The following is a 19,960-nucleotide window of genomic DNA, read 5'->3' as shown; positions in this document are numbered from 1 at the left end:
CTAGAGGCTGTAAGGGGGCACACTGGAGACACTCTGGAGTTAATAATTTAGCTTACATTCTCCAGAGTGCCTCCATACATCCTGCAAAGTGCTCCTTAGTAATATGGGTACAAGGACTGCGGTATATGTGTGCAGTGTATACTGCAAGAGCAATATTCCCCACGCACACAAAAAACTGGCTTTAAAGGTAGTGCTGGGATGACCGTAGGCTGGAAACTGTGAATAAATGTCATCAGAACACCAAGGACTCCTTGAAAGGGTCCAAAGCTTTATTTTTGTGGTCACATGATTTATTTTTGTGGTCACATGATAAACATACATGCAAACTGCAGGTGCAGATTTTATTGAAACCCCCTTTAAGAACCTCCCACTGGCCATGCCCACTGTGGCACACGTTTCCGAGGGTGCCCCAGGTCTTTTATAACCTTAGTCATGCTCGCATTTTGTCATGCAGTTTTCATGGTTTCTTGCATCGGGCCCAATATTGTCTAAACTAATGCTTATTAAAAATATATTTATTATTTATTTTTTTATACACAAACATTATTCTGCATTTATGACAATGCATGGGAAAAGTACACAGGTAGAGCAGCTATTTTGAAAACAAATAAATCAAAGCCTAGGTAGACTTTATTTATTATGCCTTATAAAATCAGATAAAAAGGACATTGAAAGATGTTAATTATCTAAAAGTATAAAACACATTTACTAAGACTGCCAATAACAGTCTGCACTTTATATAGCATTTCACTAATCTCCACAAGCAAGAAGTTGTCCATGATAAATAACTTCACACACATTCAAAGTCCATTGAAAAAAATAAGGAACTAAACAGACACAAATCAGAAAGTATACTGGTATGTGATGGAAATGCTACCATGAAAATAGAGCCATTAGTAACAAGCTTGATGATTGCTGGAAAACAACAATTTGTGGATTGAAATGTGGGATGGATGTTGACGTCAGGACCACAGAAGAGCTTAAGGTTCTGCTGTAGGCGTGGATAAAAATAATATTTTGGCACTCTCTGGGTTTGTTAATGTCAACAAAATAATTTGGAATTTCTTGATTGAGCAGATCGGCATTCAAAAAACAAGAATGTACGTATTATTATTATTTTTTTTAACACTATGTGTCATAGTCACATGAACAATTTAAGGATGCTAAACAATAAGTAAATCAGAAAAAGTCATAAAAAGACACACCATTATGCATAAGAGTCCTGGACTTGCAGCTGTATGTAGAGGTACAAAATATCATTAACAAAAAAGAGAAATATGTAAGAACTAGGTGCATGGACGCATGCAGATGAAGTTTCTCCTGTGTTTCTCCTGTGTTTAAGGAGTAACTTTGGAAATGTCATTGGAAATTTTTACTGCAAAGACAATAACGCTTATCTAACTTTAAGAACTAATTTCCTTGGTGCATAATTAGATTTTGTATATTTTGTACCTTTATTTTTTTTAACACAATAAAGAATCCCCAAAGCCAGGTTTGATTTGCTGCAGATTTTCTTCTGTAAAAACAATCATTGTTACTAATAACTATGCAGTTTGATGGTCATCAAAACTGGATACAATTGTAATGGATTGCTTAGGTAAGTCTCCATGCTTTAGAGCCATTGGTAACTTGGAGTAGGTATGGCAGATTATCTGAAGCACAAATTGGGTGTGTGGCCTGCTATGGTTGATAGTTATGACATAAAAAAAAAAAAAAAAAAAAAGTATAAACTGACTTTTTTTTTTTTTTTTTTTTTACAAAATTAGTATAAGGATCACTCCTGTACCACCTCCATATCAATGGGAAAGACTGGACACTGGCTCTCTCTCTTTCGGTATGCATCATATCTCACAGTATCGTGGATGGAGTCTAGCCTTAGGGCCCAGTGTGGTGACATAACTGGCTCTAGTTATGTACAAGTGCCATTTTATCTCTCTCACTCAGGATTAAGTATTTAAAGTGTTACTAAACCCAGTAATATGAAAATAGTTAATCTTCCTTCCACAGTGCCCACAGTTTATAACTTTTTACATTAAAATATTGCCGCTATATACCTTTTTGGCTGATCTGTATACCACAGTCAGTGATAAACTGAAGTTTCTCCAGTGCTGAGAGTTCAGGTAGGAGGAGCTTTCCACTGCAGCCTTTATACACACCCACATTTGTTTAGTCAATATCATGTGACCTGGCTAGCTCTGAGAACAAATAAATGTTCTCTCCAGCATAAAACAAAAACTGAGAATGTGCAGGTTGGCTACTGCCTGTGTGTTAGCTGGCCTTCCCAAAATAGACAATGCAAGAAGGGAAGGATCTGTGCATAGAGGATAAAACAGCCTTTTTAAACAATGCAGAGGATTAACCACTTAAGTTCCACAGTGAGTATAACAAGCATGTTACAAATACAGACATATTTACTGTTGTGGGTTTAGTAACACTTTAACCTGAGATTTCTCATCTCCTCCGTTTAGATTTTTTTATTTTATTTTTTGTGGCACATATGGGTCTACTTCACCTTGGATTTAACTCTTAACGAAGAGCCTTCCATTGGTCTTGTCCTCCTAGTCTCCTTTTTCTCTTTTTATCTCCTTGGAGACCAGGAGAACAAGACCTTATACCTTTGTGCATATGGTCGTCCAGACAGGCAAGCAAACTCTTAATTCCTTTGGTAATAAGACTCATTTAACACTTTGATGGGAATTTATTTGTACTTATGTTGGTTTTATATTATCACTAGTTGGATTTAAATTATTGCAAACACTGTTTATTCTGTTTTAATTTGATGGCACTTAAAGTGGAGCTCCAGCCTTTTTTTTTCACCCCTGTGACAGTTGCAGCTTATGCAACCTAAATCAGTATATGTTGCATATGAACACAAGTTTCTTTTTTAATTTGTACTCACTGTACCCCCTGGATCCAGTAAGCTTACATCCTTAGGGGGCATCTGAAGCCCGCTCAGAGTTTCTTCTGGGAAATGGTGCAGCTGACTACACAGCATGAGCCTCATGATCTCTAGCGCTTGCGCAGTGTGAACAAAGCGCGGCATGCTCGGTGTACTGCAGCTTGCCCACTGACTCCTAGGATTGATGACACATATCCTAGAGGCCAATGGGCAGCCAGAAATTATGTACTTTGCCACGGAGCTTTAAGTGACTTGGAAAGGGCGAGATGCTTAAAAAAAAAAAAAAAAAACACACAAACAAAAACACACACACACACACACTTCAAAAACGTATGGCACTGAGATCAGCAACACTGGGGGCCAAACTTAAAATTACAGGGTGGAACTCCGCTCTGTTTCGTTTACACCTGCTGCACCTATCTACCTTCTTCTTGGCATGGATGTTTACATTGATTTTAAACCTATGTACTGTAGACCAGTGGTCCTCAAGTACCCCCAACAGGCCATGTTTGCAAGTTTTCCTTTATCATGCATAGGTGCTTTAAATCAGAATCCATGGCTCTGTATTTCGGAGAGCTATTTTATCTAAGAGAAATTTCCTAAACATGGCCTGTTGGGGGTATTTGAGGACACCACTGCTGTAGACAAAACAGGAAAGTATACACAGATAAAAGTAATCTTTTCGAGCTAAAAAACTGCAGCTGGGCCCATACTTCTATAACAGTTTTATGGCATTACTGAAGCACATCACCCTGGCATCTAAAAGATGCCTGCAGGGTCCTAAGTGGATACATCTGAACAGCATTGTCGATATCAGGCGCTCAGTAAAAGTTGAATGCCTTTAAATAACATGTATAAAACCAACACTTATTTACAACAGCTCAGATTAGGAGTAAAAAACGGTGCAGAAAAAATATAGCTGTATATTGAAAGCAGCATCAAAATGTTGTTGTATGCAGAAAGCAGCACCAAAGACAGCTCCCGGTGATGACTTCAGATTCAAACACTGAAGCTATAGAATCTGTTGCTTTCAAGACAATACTTGCATAAAATAGCAATTAAATAATCAGACAGTCACATTATTGCCAAATACAACAGTGTCCGAATCAAATAAAAAAAAAAACCAAAGTAAAGAGATTTCTGTAGCATCTCATGCGGACCCCTAAAGCTGTGAATTCATAATGTTTCACATGCGCACCAGCTGAACTCTAGGAAAACAAAGTCTTCCCTTGTGGTGGGACTGAACTCCCACTTCAAAAAGGTTAAATCTTTTTCTCTAGGACACATTAAAAGCACTTACTTGCCAGATCTTCTGCCACACTGGAACATGGTGCTCCCCTCCATTCTGGCAGTAGTCTGTCCCTCAGCATCCTCCTATCCAATGCCAGGCTATGGTCATCGTTAATGACGTCACAGGACCTTAGACCACTGGAGCATGGAGAAGAAGAGATTATGGGGACTGGTCTACCAGAACAGAGAGAAGAGGAGTAAACAAACAAGGCAGTCCATAGGGGAATCCGTTTATTTATTTATTTATTTTTTCATTCAACCAGTGGGTTAAACAAAAAAATAAATAAAAAATCCTGACCGGATTCTCCCATCTGCACATTCCATGTGGATGGGAGAATCCTCCTTGAGGAGGCATTGTATTCTGATAGCTGGGAGACCCCCCACACTATCAAAATACACTGATAAGCAGTGTGGTCTATGGCCTGCAGCGATGATTAAGTGTGCAAAATCTGGTAGAGTGGTTGTACATTAGTAAATCAACTTCTGTAGAACCACAGTGCCGATACATGGATCAAAAATTCAGCAGAGTCCCGGCAGAACTGGTCAAATTTATATCCATGTATGGCTAGATTAAAACTGATCTACCCAGTATCCTTGGCATGACCAAGCAGTTAATCCATGCAGGACAGGTTCTGCCCCACTGTAACGAAGACTTTGTTTTCCCAAAGCTAAGCTATAAAGCCAAGGCTTTCGCACTGCAGTCACGGTCATGTTGGCAGTAAAGCATTGCTCGTTTTAAGACCACTTTACCAAACAAAGGGTTAAAAACCGCACATGTTGCGACGCTTCCAAATTGCTTTTCTAGCACTTCGGAAGTGCTGCCCATTCATTCCAAAAGGACAGGGGCAGTGTAGGAGTGCTGTATACAGTGCTCCAAAACTGTCCCAAAGATGCTGCTTGCAGGACTCTTTTACTGTCCCGCAAGCGCGCCGCCCCAGTGTGAAAGCACTTGGCTTTCACACTGGGGAGGAATGAGAGGCAGTTTTCAGGTGCTATTTTTAGAGCTAAAATGCTTCAAAACGCCCTTAGTGTGAAAGGAGTCTAATTACTATCTTCAGTGATCTGTATCAAATAGAAAGTCATGCACATGATAAACCAAACTATAAGAGGGCTAATAACATGACCCTGAGGGGGCTTCATAACCATGAAGGATGTGCCTCAACATGAGTGGGTAAGAATAAAGAGTTAAAGCGGAGGTCCACCCTAAAGTGGACCTTCCGCTCATTGGAATCCTCCCCCTCTCCGGCGCCACAATTGGCACCTTTCAGGGGGGAGGGGGGTGCAGGTACCTGTACAGTACAGGTATCTGCACCCACTTCTGGGATAGCTCTCTGCGGAAAGGGGCGTAGATCCGAAAGTCCCCCGCTGCCTGCTGGGAAACACACAGATCCCAGAGGCAGCGGGTCCATCCTTATTCCGCAGCGCGACTCGCGCATGCACAATAGGGAACCGGGAAATTAAGTCGAAAGGCTCCACTTCCCGATTCCCATACCCAAGATGGCGGCAGCAGCACCCGAGAGACAATCGAGAGATCGGCTTCGGGTGCCGACATCGCGGGCGCGCTGGGCAGGTAAGTGTCCTTATTTTAAAAGTCAGCAGCTGCTGTATTTGTAGCTGCTGGCTTTTAAAAAAAAAAAAAAAAAAAAAAAACGCGGAACTTCCGGCGGACTCCCGCTTTAAAAGAGAAAAACAAAAAATAAAGCCTAGCTTTTAGAGGCCTGTTCAGCTGGATTTTGTCAAACTGATCCAATAGCATCGGTCATTTCTGTGACCTGAATCAAGTTTGCACATCAGCAGTATTATGTTTAGACCCCTTTCACACTGAGGCACTATATGGCTAAAAATAGCCCTTGTAAAGTGCCTGTCCTTTCACTCCACGGTGAAAGCCTTTCACACTGGAGCGGTGCGCTGGCAGGACACTGAAAAAAGTCCTGCATGCATCTTTGAAGAGCAGAAGGATCGGTAAATACACTGCTCCTAAAGCGCCCATGCCCACTGAAATCAATGGACAGCACTGCCAAAGCACTGGCACAGCGCCGCTGCAGCCACATTTTTAACCCATTTTCAGCCGTTAGCAGGGTTAAAATCGTCCCACTAGCGGGCGAAAAGCGCTGCAAAAACGTGCCCTTAAGGAATAAATGGCCTGTCTCAACCAATGAATGCACATAAAAGGTGTGGCTTGACCCTTACTGCTACATGTACTCTATAGCCAGATGTAGATGTGATTTTCTTTCCTGCAAGCACGGGACAGTCAGTGTTGATGGGGGAATCACTTCCACAAAGCCACTGCATTCTCCCAATTCTTCCAATTCAATAGTCCGTGGCCAGCTTCTGTTCTAGGTCAACAGTGAAAGTCTTGAAGCCGGAAGAAAAGCATAAGCAGTGGAGGCTGGTGCTCAAAATTTTTGGAGAGGAGCAAACAAACCGAAAAATTCTGAAAAATACTTTAAAAAATAAAAACCACATCAATTGCAGCCACTGTGTCCAGCAAATAAAGCCACTGTGCCCATCATGTGCAGCCACTTGTGCCCATCATGTGCAGCCACTGGCAGGGCTTGTGGCTCTGGCAGCAGTCCTGTCCCCCGTCGGCCCTGGCACTTACCGTAGGCAAGCAGCAGCTCCTCTAAAAGACAGTGGACGATAACAGCAGAAACCTCCACTGCAGTGTGTGTCCTTCACTTCATTTCCTAAGAGCCAGGCATCCCATAGGGTGGTGCCCTCCTAATTGGCGGTGAGGAAGGTTAGTGTGAAAATAGAGAAAATGTATTCGCTATCGTCACACAATTGGATGGGATTAGGGCACACTCTCTGCGCCCCGAGCCCACCCTATTTTGAAGCCTATTAGAGCCTCTGACTCTAATCAGGAGCTTCAAAATGTACCACCCCCCTCCCATTCCCACCATAGGAATCCATGCGTCCGGTGTCCTGAAAGGGGCTGGGCACATGAATGGGGGTGCAGCACCCATGTGCCCACAATGCACGGGTCGTTACTGAGCATAAAGCACCCTAAAAAAAAATACCAATAGCCAGGCCAGTGTACCAATTACATACTTTGTTACATAGTTGGTAAGGCAGAATAAAAACATTAGTCCATCTAGTACAACCTGTGTGGGTGAGTGTGTGTTTATGTCAACAGTACTTCCCATATCCCTGTATATTGAGCTCCCTGAGATGCGATTCAGGGGCTTTAATATTTTCTGAGGTATTGAAGTAGAAGCAGCATGCAGATCAGGATTTTTAGACTTCTCTAATTTGCATGCTTGTTCCAGGTCAGTAACTCAAAGTACTGAAGCGAGAGACAGCCAGGCAATAGGGCAGCAATAACAGCCTTTTTAAGACGTTTCTTTTTAGAAAAAAAAAAAAAAAAAAACAATACAGGCCAATTTTCAGCACTCTCACATTTTGAATGACAATTTCACGGTCATGTGATGCTGCAACCAAACTAAATTTTTATCATTCTTTTCCCACAAATAGAGCTTTCTTTTGGTGCCATTTGAGCACCTATGGGGTTTTTTTTTGTGCTACAAATAAAATGAAAAAAAAAAAGTGTAAAAAAAAAAATGTTTTCTTCATTATTTTCGTTACAAAACCTTGTAAATAAGTATGTTTTCTCCTTCATTGATGGGCACTGATGAGGCTGCAGTGATGGGAACTGATGAGGCAGCACTGATCAGAGGCACTGGCAGGCATCACTAATGAGCACAGAGTGCCATCCCTGGTGGACTCTCCTGGTGGCCATGGGTGGACATGATCGGGGGGGTATAATCAGTGCAGCCCCCCCCCCCCCATCAGGTGAGCAGCCGATCGTCTCTCCTCTACTCGTGTCTGTCCGTCTGTCAGCTCATGCAGAGAAAAAGCCAATACACAGCAGAGGCTCTTTACCTAGATCGGAGATGCTGTGTGTCAAACTGGGCGCACAATCACGGCTTATCCTGCTGGACGTCATATGACACCCAGTCAGGATAACTGAACCACTTCCCGGCCGTCAGTCTGCTATAAGCCAGGTGGAAGGTGGTTAATTTTAGAAATATTGGACAAACCAAGTATATCAGGTGGCATCAGCTGGTTCAACAGAAACCGGCCGACATTTGGCCCATGTGAATGGCAGCCGAGCCAGCTTCTGTCAAAGGGGCAGGACCAAAGAGGATGATCGGCGTCTTCACCTACACTTTCAGCCAATTGCCGAGAACGCTGACCGGTGTGTTCTGGTGGGGGAGGGGGGGGGGTCCCCCTGAGCTCTTTAGTATTTTTTTTTTTTAGGTTAGCCTGCCGAGTCAGCCCACTGCCACCACTTCCTACAAGAAAAAAACTACACAGATGACTCTTCCATGGATACGACAACCTCTAGCCTCAAAATACACAATCATTTCAGGGCTGCCAACCTTTTGTGACATGGTCAGTGCTCGGGAGGCAAAATTGCAACATTCTGGCCAGCTACAGCTTTCACAAGTTCTCTCATTCCATGTACAGGGGAACTTACATAAAACCAATTGGCTGCCTCGATACTCATATCTAAAACTTTTACAGAATTAAAGAACACATACAAGCTGTTAAATACCTAAAAACATGAAATGACATACAGACCAAACTAATGTTTACAGAAATTGTATCAGAGAATAGGTTCCATAACGCCATATGTGAGCAATATTATACTTCAGTACCAAAACCACAACCAACAAATATATCAGACCTTATTGTTTTGTTTTTTTTAACACAAAAATGCCAAAAAGTATCCTACCTTGTTATACAGACGATTAGATAGAACAGCGGGTTGGCCCATACTGTATGCATTGCGTGCTTACTTTCACTAAAGCAAGCTTAACCACAAATTGTGTAAATACCATTACGTTTTTAATGAATATTTTTATACAAAAAATAAAAATAAAAAAAATGTTCTTGTAAAAAATAAATAAAAAAGGGAGGTGTATGTGTAATTATATATATATATATATATATATATATATATATATATATATATATATATATATTTTTTTTTTTTTATTTTTTTTTTTTTTTTTTTTTTTTATTAGATAGAGAGAGAGCTTGCAAACAGGAAAAAAAAGGAACTTGCTCCCACATCAAGAGCTCCAAATAAAAGGGATAATGTTATTTATGGGTCATTGTTAAGCAAATGGTCTGTCAATGATCTAAAAGACTGTAAAACGGAAAGAAACCGGGGCAGATGGCAGTGACTCTATAGGAAATGAGCGCTGGATATTGAAGATTTTTGGTATATTATCTGGTGACGAGGTTAACCTCTTTGGTGCCGCAATAATTAATGGGCCATGGACTGGCAGAATGATCTCCAGCCATTGTTTCCCCCTGCTAAAGCAAAGCAGCAATATATTGCCATCATATGTGCCACCAAGTACAAAGGATGCTTGTGATGGTTTCTCCGAGGGGTCCATTTACTGGGAGAGATAGGCGGGACTTGGTAAATAACATCCCACAGAACAGACCTCACATCATGTCAACAATCACAACACTTCCCTCAGCACAAACAAACAAAAGCAGTAACAAAAGAGAAACACTGAAACAATGCAAAGAAACTCCCAGACTGTGACCATTCACCGGCCGGCCATTGTAAACAGCTCAAAACGCCCGGGATCAACTGGGTTTTTATCACAACACCATTTCAAAGATGAAAACAAACCGGCCTTAGGAGGCCTCAGAGAAGGAAAAAATAAAAAAAAAAATCTGACAGGGCATTCATGACAGATCTTGGTCACCTAAATCTCCCAACACCAACCATACATCAGAGGATCAACACAAAACGAGGTCTAGAAATATGCGTCTTCCACATTTTAAAGACAAAACAGTAAGAATGTGATTTTGATCTCCAGCAATCGGGTTGGTGAGAAACAAAAACAAATATCCATTAACAGTAAGCACTCCTTAATAAAATGATCAAAATCTGCATATAAACAACAAAGCTCATAAAATGTGCACAATTTTCATAAATCACATGCAGAAAAAAAAAGTAAAAAACGGTTGCAAGCAAAAATAAAAAAATAAAATATCATAATAATAATTGTGAGAACAGCTATACAATGAGGTTAGATCATCCAATCAGATTGTAAGTGTCAAGAAAAAAAAAAAATCAATATCTTTATTTGATCTGATGGCAATGTTGCAGCTGAATAAAAATAACTCAACTGCACTTATTTCTAAAAGGAGGGATTTACCAAGACTGGAGCAGCCAATCAGCTCCTAGCGTTCATTTTTAAAGCTTAACTGAGCAAGCTAAAGCTAGAAGCTGGTTGGTTACTATGCACAGCTGCCCCAGTTTTTTGGAAATACCCCCTTTGTATTTACTGCTATGTATGCTGCAACAGATACAAATACATCAGCAACTACATTGTATTGTTTTTTTTTTACAACAGCTGGATTTCAATAGCACTTAATGTAACAAAGTATTTATTTATCTAGTACTGTCAGCCAACACTATAATAAATACAAGTTCATTTAAATTGTATCCTTAATTTGTAGGCAGCAGCTGGATAAAAGAATTCAATTGTGGTTAATACTATAAAGTGTTTACTGTTAGCCAACACTGGAACAGACACCAGTTATACAAGCAGGGCCCTCCTATTCCTTCTGTATTGAACAGTATTGGAATTGTACTGCCCCCCTTTATATGTAAAGCGATGCCTAAACTGTTGGCGCTATACAAATCCTGTATAATAATATTAATAGTAGATCAGTAATCCCATTTCAGATTTGATGGGTGTTATGGTGGCCATACACAGTGTGACTAATCGATTGAATAAGACATCAATCAAGCAAGACAAGAGTGACAGATAGGGATTGATTTACTAAGATTGGGGAGCGCAGAATCTGGTACAGCTGTGCATGGTAGCCAATCAGCTTCTAACTTCAGCTTGTTCAGTTAAGCTTCAAGGATAAAACCTGGGAGCTGGTTGGTTTCTATGCAGCAGATTTTTCACTCTCCAGTTTTAGTAAATCAACCCCATAGTGACAGCTTTGATTAACCCATGATGATTGGTTGTGGCAAAAAAAAAAAAAAAAAAATGGGGAGGATCAATAGTGTTTTTTTTGCACCCTAAGCAATTCCTGTGGTTCACCACTTCTGATTGCTCATGGGCACAAAAGGTGACCTGTGCTTCCGTGCGATCGACTTATGCATGAAATCAATCGAATTAATTGAGGCTCAAGGTACAGGAGTATGAAACAGTAATCAAATTAGGTTTGATCGATTGAGGTGGCTGATCGGTTTATAGCGCCGTGTATGGCCACCATGAGATCATGAGAATAGCAGCAGCCAACAATGTAGCAGATACAAGTTGGAGTGGATGTGTTTACATTTTAGACAGCAGCTGGCTAGAAAGAATGCCATTGGCCTGAACAGTGAGTATATTATAGATGGTGGGTGTATGTGAGAGGAGGGGTCCCCCCAGATGCAGTATATTATAGATGGTGGGTGTATGTGAGCGGAGGGGTCCCCCCAGATGCAGTATATTATAGTGAGTGGAGGGGTCCCCCCAGATGCAGTATATTATAGTGAGTGGAGGGGTCCCCCCAGATGCAGTATATTGTTAATGGAGGGGTCCCCCCAGATGCAGTATATTATAGATGGTGGGTGTATGTGAGCAGAGGGGTCCCCCCAGATTCAGTATATTATAGATAGTGGGTTATGTGAGTGGAGGGGACCCCCAGATGCAGTATATTATAGTGAGTGGAGGGGCCCCCCAGATGCAGTATATTATACTGAGTGGAGGGGTCCCCCCATATGCAGTATATTATAAATAGTGAGTGAAGGGGTCCCCCAGATGCAGTATATTATAGTGAGTGGAGGGGTCCCCCCATATGCAGTATATTATAGATAGAGAGTGGAGGGGTCCCCCAGATACAGTATATTATAGTGAGCGGAGGGGTGCCCCAGATGCAGTATATTATAGTGAGTGGGGGGCCCGCCATATGCAGTATATTATAGTGAGTGGTTGAAGGGGCCCCCCAGATGCAGTATATTATATAGTGAGTGGAGGGGTCCTCCAGATACAGTATACTATATAGTGAGTGGAGGGATCCCCCTATATGCAGTATATTATAGCTAGTGAGTGAAGGGGCCCCCCAGATGCAGTATATTATATAGTGAATGGAGGGGTCCCCCAGATGCAGTATATTATAGCGAGTGGAGGGGTCCCCCTATATGCAGTATATTATAGCGAGTGGAGGGGTCCCCCTATATGCAGTATATTATAGCTAGTGAGTGAAGGGGCCCCCCAGATGCAGTATATTATATAGTGAGTGGAGGGGTCCCCCAAATGAAGGTGTCTATGGAGAAAGGGGGATCGCTCTTTGTTGATCTGTAGAAGAAAGTTGCCATAAGGATGGCTGATGCTGGTGATCCCTCATCATCAGATTCCAGCACTGGGCTGTCTATGGGATGTGATGTGATGGATTCCCCCCCTATAGAGGAGGATAGTTTATGGATGGAGGTAGAATGGGGATCACTCACCCACGCCGTACTTCTCGTGCTCCGTGGGTACCCACATGTCTCCAGTGTTGTGATGGCCGTGTTTGTGGATCAGGGGAAGACACACATCCCTCCTGGTGACAGAGCTCCTGTGTGGACTGCCTCCCTCCTCCTCCTCCGTGCTGTCTTTGTGTACAAGCCCCCTCTGTGTGCTGCTGTCAGCGGAGCCGGGCTCTTCCCTCCAGTCCTGAGCGGTGCCAGGCGCGGGCACGGTGCCCTGAGTGTACCAATGCTGTGCAACTTGTGTGCCCCGTCACCCTGTATGTCAGTGTGCCGCTTGCCCCGTGTAGCCCCAAACACGAGCATGCGCCATAGGCACGCAGCTAGGACTCCGGCTGGCTCGCAGGCACTGGGCTCATTGTTCTGGTAACCAGGAGAAATGCAACGCTACAAGAACGGGCTGCAGGGCACGCCGCTGTATAGGACCCCCTGCTTCCCGTACTGCGCAGGCGCGCCTCTCCACTCTGCGCGCTCCCGACCTCCTGCTCTTGCTGCAAGGTAGATGCAGGAGACAACCTAGGCGAGACACGTCACGTTTCAGCAACGCCCCCCTTTTTGTTATTAACCCCTTCAGCGCCAGCCGTTCAACTGTTGTTAACCCTTTCATTTAACAGCGGCTTGTCATGGTATATAAACCTTTACATGGTTGGCAGCACGCCTTCTATAAAGCATTATTATCTCAGTCCTCCTAGGCTGCTCCCTTCATGTATGTATATGTATATGTATATGTATATGTATACATACATATATATATATATATATATAGATAGCGCCGGCTCCTGAAGAGCACAAGCTGTGTTTTTGAAAGTTAATGTTACACATGAACTGTAGTTTGGTTTGGGTACAATTGTTCCAAATTTGGACCTCAGCATCAGTCTGACTGGACTACAAAATGTTCAGCCTGGCCACAAGGGGCACTGTCTTTTCTGGCAGGCATGGAACCACAGTTGGGTGCTTTAAGGTTACTCTCTCTCGGAGCCCGCCCAGTGGGAGTGTCACTCTTGCTGTGCTTTCTGGGAGAGGGTACTTAAGTTGCGGATGTCACGTGGTTCGGGGTTCCGGTCCAGAAGTACGTCCTGACAAGCCCCCAGGAAGGCTAAGGCCTGGGGTGCATATCCACCCGACTTGTTGTCTCTTGTTGTCTCTGGGCTGGCTAGCCCGAGGCAAGGAAACTAAAGAAGGATTCCAAGGTGGTCCGGTGCCGTCTAGATGGAGAGGCCCAGTAACTTCGCAGCTATCCAGGGGAGGACTCTTCAGAAGAAGGTGCACGTACGGGTTGGCTTCTTAGCAATAGCCTGGAGGGGCTGAAGTGAAGTGAATCCTGTCTCGTGGGTATCACCAAGCTGACTGAAAGGTATCACATGAGTGTTACACAAGTTTTAGTATTCCTGAAGTTCTACAACACTGTCTGTGGCAGAGACGTATTCCTGTAAGTTCTATAACGTCTGTGGCAGATACTTGTTCCTGAGTAAGGCACCTTGTTGGCTGCTAGGCCTTTGAGAGAGGGAGTATCCAACCTGAGTGAACATCCAGTTGTGAATGGCTATTCTCTGGATCTAGTCAAAGTACGCAAGTCTTTCATTATTGACTTTGAAACTAAGACCCCCTTTCACAACAGGGCATTTTGCAGGCGCTATAGCGTTAGAAATAGTGCCTGCAATCCACCCTAAAAAAGCTGCACCATTGTCTGTTGTGTGAAAGCCCGAGGGCTTTCACACTGCAGCGGTGCGCTGGCAGGACGTCAGGGAAAAGTCCTGCCAGCAGCTTCTTTGGAGCGGTGAAGGAGCGGTGTGTTTACCGCTCCTCCACCGCTGCTCCCCATTGAAATCAATGGGGCAGCGCTGTCATACCGCCTGCAAAACGCCGCTATTGCAGCATATTGCTGGCGGTTTTAACCCTTTCTCGGCCGCTAGCGGGGGTAAAAGCGCCCCGCTAGTGGCCAAAATGCGCGGCAAATCCGGCGGTAAAATGCAGCTAAAAATAGCAGCGTTTTACCGCCGACGCTATGGGCGGTGTGGTGTGAAAGGGGCCTTAGAGTACCTGAACTTCCTTCCTAACCCTCTGATCCTATTTTAACCACTTGACCACTGGGCACTTAAACGCCCTTAATAACCAGATTTTCAGCTTTCGGTGCTCTCACATTTTGAATGACAATTACTCAGTCATGCAACACTGGACCTATATGAAATTTTTGTCCTTTTTTTCACATAAATAGAGCTTTCTTTTGGTGGTATTTAATCACCGCTGGGTTTTTTATTTTTTGTGCTATAAAAGAAAAAAGACAGAAAATTCTGTAAAAAAATGAATTTTTCTTCGTTTCTGTTATAAAATTTAGCAGATTAGTAATTTTTCTTCATACATTTTGGCCAAAATTTATACCACTACATATCTTTGGTAAAAATAAGTACAAATTGGTGGATATTATTTGGTCTTTGTGAAAGTTATAGAGTCCACAAGCTATGGTGCCAATATCTGAAAATTGATCACACCTGAAGTACTGACGGCCTATCTCATTTCTTGAGACCCTAACATGCCAGAAAAGTACAAATACCCCCCAAATGACCCCTTTTTGGAAAGAACACATTCCAAGGTATTTAGTAAGAGGCGTGATGAGTTTTTGAAGTTGTCATTTTTTTCCACAATTCTTTGCAAAATCAAGATTTTTTTTTTTTACTTTTTTCTTTTTTTTTTCACAAAATTGTCATATTATCAGTTTATTTCTCACACACAGCATATGCATACCACAAATTATACCCCAAAACACATTCTGCTATTACTCCCGAGTATGGCAATACCACATGTGTGAGACTTTTACACAGCGTGGCCACATACAGAGGCCCAACATGCAGGGAGCACCATCAGGCGTTCTGGAGCACCCAGGACAATTCTGACATTTCTCTCCTACATGTAAAAATCATCATTTATTTGCTAGAAAATTACATAGAACCCCAAAACATTATATATTTCTTTTTAGCAAACACCCTGGAAAATACAATGGTGGTTGTTGCAACTTTTTATCTCGCACGGCATTTGCGCAGCAATTTTTCGAACGCTTTTTTTGGGGAAAAAAACAGTTTTGTGCTTAAAAAAACAGTAAAGTTAGCCCAATTTTTGCATAATGTGAAAGCTGAAGTTGCGCCGAGTAAATACATACCTAACATGTCACTCTTCAAAATTGCACACGCTTGTGGAATGGCGCCAAACATCGCTACTTAAAAATCCCCATAGGCGACGCTTTAAATTTTTTTACTGGTTACATGTTTTGAGTTACAGAGGAGGTCTAGGGCTAGAATTATTGCTCTCGCTCTAATGTTTGCAGCGATACCTCACATGTGTGGTTTGAACACATGTAAACATCCCTTGTAATAGGAATATGGCATGACAGGTCCTAAGGGGTTTTGGCAGAGTATTGGCTGGTATTGCAGAGTATTGGCGGGTATTGCAGAGTATTGGCAGGGTATTGAGGGGTTAAATTCGGTGAGCAGCGATGTGGGCACTGCAGATGCAGCCTACGGCGCTGCTGACACTGATCTCTTCCCCCTCCGCTGTACCGATCAGTACAGAGAGGGGAGGGAGGAACCGGCGTCATAACATTACGCTGGTTTGTTTACAAGTGATCACTCCGGCGGTCATGGATGCTCCCGAGTGCGCGCGAGAGCGGAATTCTTGGAGGACGTCATATGACGGCCTCTCAGAGTTACACAACCGCCCTGTAGCCGTCATTTGGCTATGGACCGGTTGTTAAGTGGTTAAAGAGACTGTTCGATGTCTAAGTTTTTGCAATAAAAATCCCTTCATGCAGATCTGTCGTCAGTCTCTAGAATTACTGGGTATTTACCACAGGAAACCCCTGGACACAAATCCAGGAGAAGAAGGTAACGGTAAGCCCAATCAAACCAGCAGCTCCTTCGGGGGTTAGTGCTACATATATATATATATATATATATATATATATATATATATATATATATATATATATATATATATATACGTAGCTCTGGCTCCTGGCGAGCATACGCTATATGTTTTTCAAAGTTAAACTTCCTGAGACCGCAGTTTGGTTTTGGGGCTAATTTGCTAAATTTATGTGTAGTGCCGGTACTCCTAATGATTGCACGCTATGTATTAAAATAGATTTTTTTCCAAAACTGTAGTAAGTTTTGGGGTTAATTGTGCTAAATTGTACTTTGGCATCAGTTTGGCTGGGCTGTATAGAAGTTCTGCCTGGTCATAGGTGGGGTTTTACACCTGTGGGAGGCTTTAGAACGCAGTCTGGTTGGGACGCATTGGGTACTAATCTCTATCTCGGAGCCAATCAGTGGGCGTGTTTATCTCACTGCGTAATCCGGGAAAGGGTACTTAAGTTGCCAAAGTCACGTGGTTCTGGGTTCCGGTCCAGAAGTTGTTGCTGACTCCATAATAAAAAAAATTAAAAAAGGAAGCTGCGCTAGAAATCATATAATGCAAAATGATATCATTAACGCCATAGCTAAATTTTTCCACGCTGCATGCAAAGAAATTTGATATACCACAAGTAATACAAATAAAACATAAACTAATTAAAAGCGTGAACAGTCCAAAAAAAGGGGCGAGAGATAAGAAAATGAGGCTTCAGTCCATTTAGGTGACTCCGTACAAAACACCCTCCAAGTATGCAGCAAGTGCACCCAAAGAAAGGAATTCCTCCATCACTAGATTCAGTGAGGCTTACCAGCTGACAAGATCTCTTTTTAGGGAGATCATATGTGCTCGCAAACAAAACCATCAATCCGGTCCCTTTAAAACAGGGGTTGACAAATTTGCTTGGAATCTAGGAGCCAGCTTAAAAAGTTAGGAGCCAGGTCCGTGACGACGATCCGGACCTGTCCATGGCCTGACATGGAGACGAGTGAGGGGAAGATAGCAGTGCCGCCGTCGCCCCCCCCCCCGTCTCCAAGTCATTGCCCATAGCTCTTAGAGGGACATTTTATTTATTTTTTTCAAATGACAATTTTTTTTTCAATTGCATTTTAGTGTAAATATGAGATCCGAGGTCTCTCTGACCCCAGATCTCATATTTAAGAGGACCTGTCATGCTTTTTCTTATTCCTTGTAATAAGAATAAAACTGACACAACATTTTTTTTTAAAAGAACAGTGGAAAAAAAAAAAAGTTAAAATAAAGCAGAAAAAATAATAATTTCCTGACAGACTCCATGGCAGCCACGTGTGGGTTAAGTCCCGCCTCCACTACCCATAGGACACTACTCCCATAAATCTTTGCTCCCTGCCCCTGGCCGTGTTCTTTTTTTGTCCTCCTCCGAAGGACCCAGAAGTGGTCTTCCTACCTGAAGATCTATCATCCCCACGATCGAGGTCGGCCAGTCTGCGACTCTGGATCTGGAAAGTCGCATTACTCCGCTAAGCCCTAGCTATTAGCAGGGTATGGAGTGGGCAGTGGAAGAGGCGCTGTGAAGAAGCCCATGTCCTGGCCACTGGCAGGCAGGCTGCGCATTGGTCGGATAGCCAGCTATTAGCAGGTGACCCTTTTTGCCCCCTGGAAAGTCCGGTGTCATCTTACCTTATCTTCGGCCGAGTGATCGATCGTGGTGGGAGTGGTGAGAGGTTCTAAAAGTTCTTTATGGCAGCAGTTTTTGTATTTTATTATCTGTCTTCGTTTGTTTCTGTTTGTTTGTATGTGCAGGCATGGCGGCTGGTTCTTCCGCGTTCCAGCCGCCGTTCTATTTCCGGGTTTGCGTTTTCGGCCCTACTGCGCATGCGCGAACGCGGTTGAGATCGAGGCTTGGTTTTGCGCATGCGCGATAGCGGCAAATTGCCGCTGTTTCGCGCATGCGCACGGGCACGACGGTGACATCACAGGGGCGGGCTATTTAAATGTGGAATTTGTCTGCAAGCTTTGGGAATGCTTGCGGGCTGTTGCGGTGACTTCCCCCTGCCTCTGTGTTGCATCCACTGGTAAGTGGCATTCTGGGATAGGGAGGCTATCCCTTCCCTGTCCCTTGCACTGATCCCTTGTCATCTTTTCAGCGCGTATGGATATCGCTGAGGACATGGATTCCTTACCGCCTGCTTGTGGCCAGCCCTCTCATAAAAGGTATTTCTAATGATCACCTGAAGGTCTGGTGGGGGAGGGGTATTTATCTGTTAGCTCTGTCCTGATGTCTTGTCTCTTGTGGTTTCTTGTCTTGTTCCTTTTTCAGCCCTTCCAGGTCAGAACAGCATCGCAGCTCTCATAGAGGGAGCGACTCCTCCAAGTCGCATCACCGGCACTCCTCTTCCAAATCTAAACATTATGGTTCCTCCTCAAGATCAGGACACCGTAGTGAAGAAAGATCGCACTCCTCGAGGACTCAATCTAGTCACTCAGCTAGTGCCTGTTGGGGGTGCAGAGCTCTTGTACCGGCAGGAAAATCTTTATGCGACCCTTGCTATGCCAAGGCTTCCAATGAAAGGGGTGACGCAGATCAACAACTTAAAACCCTGGTGGAAAAAGTTGTTAAGGAGTCCCTCAGAAATATTGAGGGCCAGTCCTATGTTCCCCCGGCAGAGCCGCCACTTTCTCCAGGAAGGGAGACTCAGCTGCAGGATACTTGGGAATCCTCTGCGCATAGCCACCCCTCAGCTGCCATATCTGACAGTGACTCTGATGAAAGTGATCCCTGTGTGGGCTTTGATTTCGCTCTACTGCCTCCTCTGGTCAGAGCTGTTAGAGAGACACTGAACTGGGAAGATTCTGTGGCTACTCCTTCCAAACAAAGAAAATTCTTTAAGCAATTAAAGAAGGAACGGATTAATTTTCCTTTTATCTCTGAGCTAGGTGAGATTATCACAGATGAATGGGGCAAGGTGGAGAAGAAAAATTCCATGCTATCAAAGGTTTCGAAACTCTATCCTTTCAATGAAGAAGAGGTGAAGCATTTGGAGTCAGCACCACTGGTAGACGCAGCAGTCATGCGGCTGGTGAAACATGTCACTCTTCCCTTAGAGGATACCGTGTCTTTTAAGGACGTTCTGGACAGACGAATTGATGCTGATTTGAAGAGAGTGTATCTCACAGCAGGAATGGCCTGTAAGCCAGCGCTAGCTCTGGCCGCTATGTCCAAAGCAATGGAGATATGGACAGATAGTGTAGAAGAGACACTTAGAAATATCTCTGAAGATACAGCTAAGAGCTCGCCTATCCAAGAGCTTAGGCTGGCCTCCGCCTTTCTTGGGGAGGCCTCTATCGACATCATACGCCTGGTGGCTCGGGTGATGCCTTCTTCTGTTACGGCT

At 43.4% G+C, this 19,960-nt stretch overlaps 1 protein-coding gene across 2 annotated transcripts in view; it reads right to left on the bottom strand.

The window, feature by feature from the left end:
• Positions 1-13,162, bottom strand: part of DOCK4 (dedicator of cytokinesis 4) — a 490,280-nt gene extending 477,118 nt beyond the window's left edge. For both annotated transcript variants that reach the window (XM_077469314.1, XM_077469315.1), the window contains exon 1: positions 12,669-13,162. In XM_077469314.1, the coding sequence (XP_077325440.1) occupies positions 12,669-12,705 (37 nt within the window). In that variant the 5' untranslated portion in view covers positions 12,706-13,162. The remainder of the gene's footprint in view (positions 1-12,668) is intronic.
• Positions 13,163-19,960: the final 6,798 nt, after the last annotated feature.

This window comes from Lithobates pipiens, unplaced genomic scaffold (assembly GCF_037356315.1).
Source record: "Lithobates pipiens isolate NorthernLeopardFrog02 unplaced genomic scaffold, aLitPip1_a1.2 Scaffold_8, whole genome shotgun sequence".
Classification (NCBI taxonomy): Eukaryota; Metazoa; Chordata; class Amphibia; order Anura; family Ranidae; genus Lithobates; species Lithobates pipiens.
This window is presented reverse-complemented; position numbering and strand designations above follow the sequence as displayed.